General features: G+C 47.6%; 1 protein-coding gene across 2 annotated transcripts in view; it reads right to left on the reverse strand.

The window, feature by feature from the left end:
• The window catches only part of LOC116842280, a 137,342-nt gene that overhangs the window by 35,589 nt on the left and 99,340 nt on the right, over positions 1-2,413 (reverse strand). For both annotated transcript variants that reach the window (XR_004377702.1, XM_032811246.1), the window contains exon 3: positions 1,414-1,599. Coding sequence is in view for 1 of the 2 variants with exons in the window: in XM_032811246.1 (XP_032667137.1) it covers positions 1,460-1,599 (140 nt within the window). In the remaining variant the exon portion in view is untranslated. The remainder of the gene's footprint in view (positions 1-1,413; positions 1,600-2,413) is intronic.

Raw genomic sequence — 2,413 nt, forward strand, 5'->3', positions numbered from 1 at the left:
CTCTCTCTCTCTCTCTCTCTCTCTCTCTCTCTCTCTCTCTCTCTCTCTCTCTTGCCCGTCCTCCTGGTCGTAGCAATTTTGCGAATGTATATTTTTTTCCTGCCGACCCCTGCCCTCCCCTCCCCACCCCTCTCGATCCGCTCGCGTCTCTCTCGCCACCAGCGTTATAATATCGCTCTCGGCTTTAGTGAATCGCGTCTATTACGCGTGAAAAAGGTAGCATTGTTCCTACCTTCGCGAAAGAGTAGAGAGAGAGAGACGATAATTATCCTTTCTCAAACATTCCTCCACAATGCAAATGTATAATTAAGATTAAGTGGTTCAGCGTGTGCAGCGCACCGTGATAGATGATAGACACAGAGAAGTAATGTCTCGAGCGCTATCTCGCCGCAACGATATATTACAACTCGCGCTATTATGTATAAACTGTAGGATCTTCGGGGCGGATAAATCATAATTATGAGCTTCGCACGGGCGAACTATATTCGAGTGAAAGCGTCGTCAAAGTGATATTGGCAACAACAACACACACATACACGCGCACGGAGAGATAGGAGAGTGATAGGAGTGGCGTGTCCTGGTGGTTTCATCGCGGAACAACCCTCCCCGGTGCGCGCCGCGTTTTACATTCTCTCGCCGTCGATGCGGAAAACTAACGTCGAATTTGCGAGCGAAGGAAACGCTAATGAGACTGAGGGAGCGGTGGGGTGTGTGAGTGCGCGAATTCAGTGAGGAATTTTACACTCGGTCGTGAGTCGGTGCGACGCCCCTACGAAAACGCTTTCCTCAAAAGCGATCGTAGCCGAATCAGCGCAGAACTCGCACGGTACGGAATAAAGTAAAGAGAGGGCACGAAGTATTACAGAAAATAAATGTAAGAAAGAGAAAATTAAATAATGCTTCGGTCAGAATATGTAAAAAGTGCAAAGAGAAAATAATTTAAAAGAAATAAAAATGGAACTGTAAATCCGCCACACGTCCTTGTCGTTACTTCTGGCTAATGCTAAGAGCAGGTGATGCTAAGGTCGACGATTATTTCGGGACTTGTAAATTTGTCAATCATACTAGAAAGAGGGAAGAAGTAGAATAAAGAGGCAGAGAAAGGAGAAGAGCAAGAGAGAGAGAAGGGAAGAAACTGGGGAGGGGAAGGAGAAAGAAAAAGAAAAATAGGGGAATAAAATGATAAAAGTGGAGGATAGAGATGGAGGGGAAGAGACAGAAGAGATGATTAGGAGAGAAAAAAAGGTAAGAGGAAGGTAAGAAGGTAAGAAAGAAGAGTGCTGAGATAGAGAGGAGAAGAGAGAAGATGTGAAAGGAGTGAGAAAAACAAAGAGCTGAAGAAGAGAGGAGGAGCGGGAATCGAAGAGAGAGAGAGAGAGTGTGTGAATAACAATATGGGAGTTTGGTACTCACTGTTTCCTCCGGGCCGGTGATTTCGTTTATTGCAGCTGCGTACTATTCACCACCGGTCGTCTAATAACGGCGTGGCGAAAGGGGTTGTTTTCCTCTCGCAGCAGATGGGGCGGCACGGGCTGAAGAGGCGAGGCAAGCCGGAGTCGTCGTGCCGAATTATTCCGCGACTTGCTCCACCAACCCAACCTGCAACAGGGATGCATAAAACGAAATTAATGTCGTAATAATCGCGCCGCGCTAAACGTAATTCGGTTACAGTCGCGCGCGCACGCCCTTGAGACGCGCTTAATTTCGCAATAATTGTTCTACACGGCGACTTATCGCGATTATATTACTCGTTTGGTGCGAGATTCGCGCACGTAGGGAACACACTCTCGGCATTGTACGAGAAAACGAAATCGTTTTAATACGCAAGCTTCGTCTCGGGTTACATGCGGAAAGAAGGACTGTTTCTCCCTGGGAGGATGGTAATGTTTCCGGGGCGCGTGTTCCACGGGAGATAGGAATGACAAGAATTCCTATGAGGAAGAAAGAAGAAGGAGAGAGGGACCTCGTTATGAGAATCGACGGAGTCATTTATGCGATATCCGAAGAGACACAGAGAGGAGTTTACCACACACGTGTACTCCGGTTGTCTTCGGCTTGGAATATATCAAACCGTTCGTTTCCGTGATGACGACGCGTCGTCACAGACAACATCGTCGTCGTCGTTTCTGCAGAGTCTCGTTTAAACGAAACACGTTCGTACCGATACAAGTCCGCGCGCCGAGAGCAAAGGCGAGGAAATATTCGCGCTGCGCACGTAGTCGTGGAAACAAAAAGAGATCAGGGGAGAGAAAACAAAATCGCACAGAGACGACGGTCCACAAAGGAAGAGGAAGATACGTAGAGAGAAAGGAAAAAAGAGAAAGAGCGAGACTAGAGACGCAAACACGGAGAAACCGAGAGAGAGAGAGAGAGAGAGAGAGAGAGAGAGAGAGAGAGAGAGAGAGAGAGAGAG

The sequence above is a fragment of the Odontomachus brunneus genome, unplaced genomic scaffold, assembly GCF_010583005.1.
Source record: "Odontomachus brunneus isolate Ranch 3 - 2012 unplaced genomic scaffold, Obru_v1 Obru_scaffold_002, whole genome shotgun sequence".
NCBI lineage: Eukaryota > Metazoa > Arthropoda > Insecta > Hymenoptera > Formicidae > Odontomachus > Odontomachus brunneus.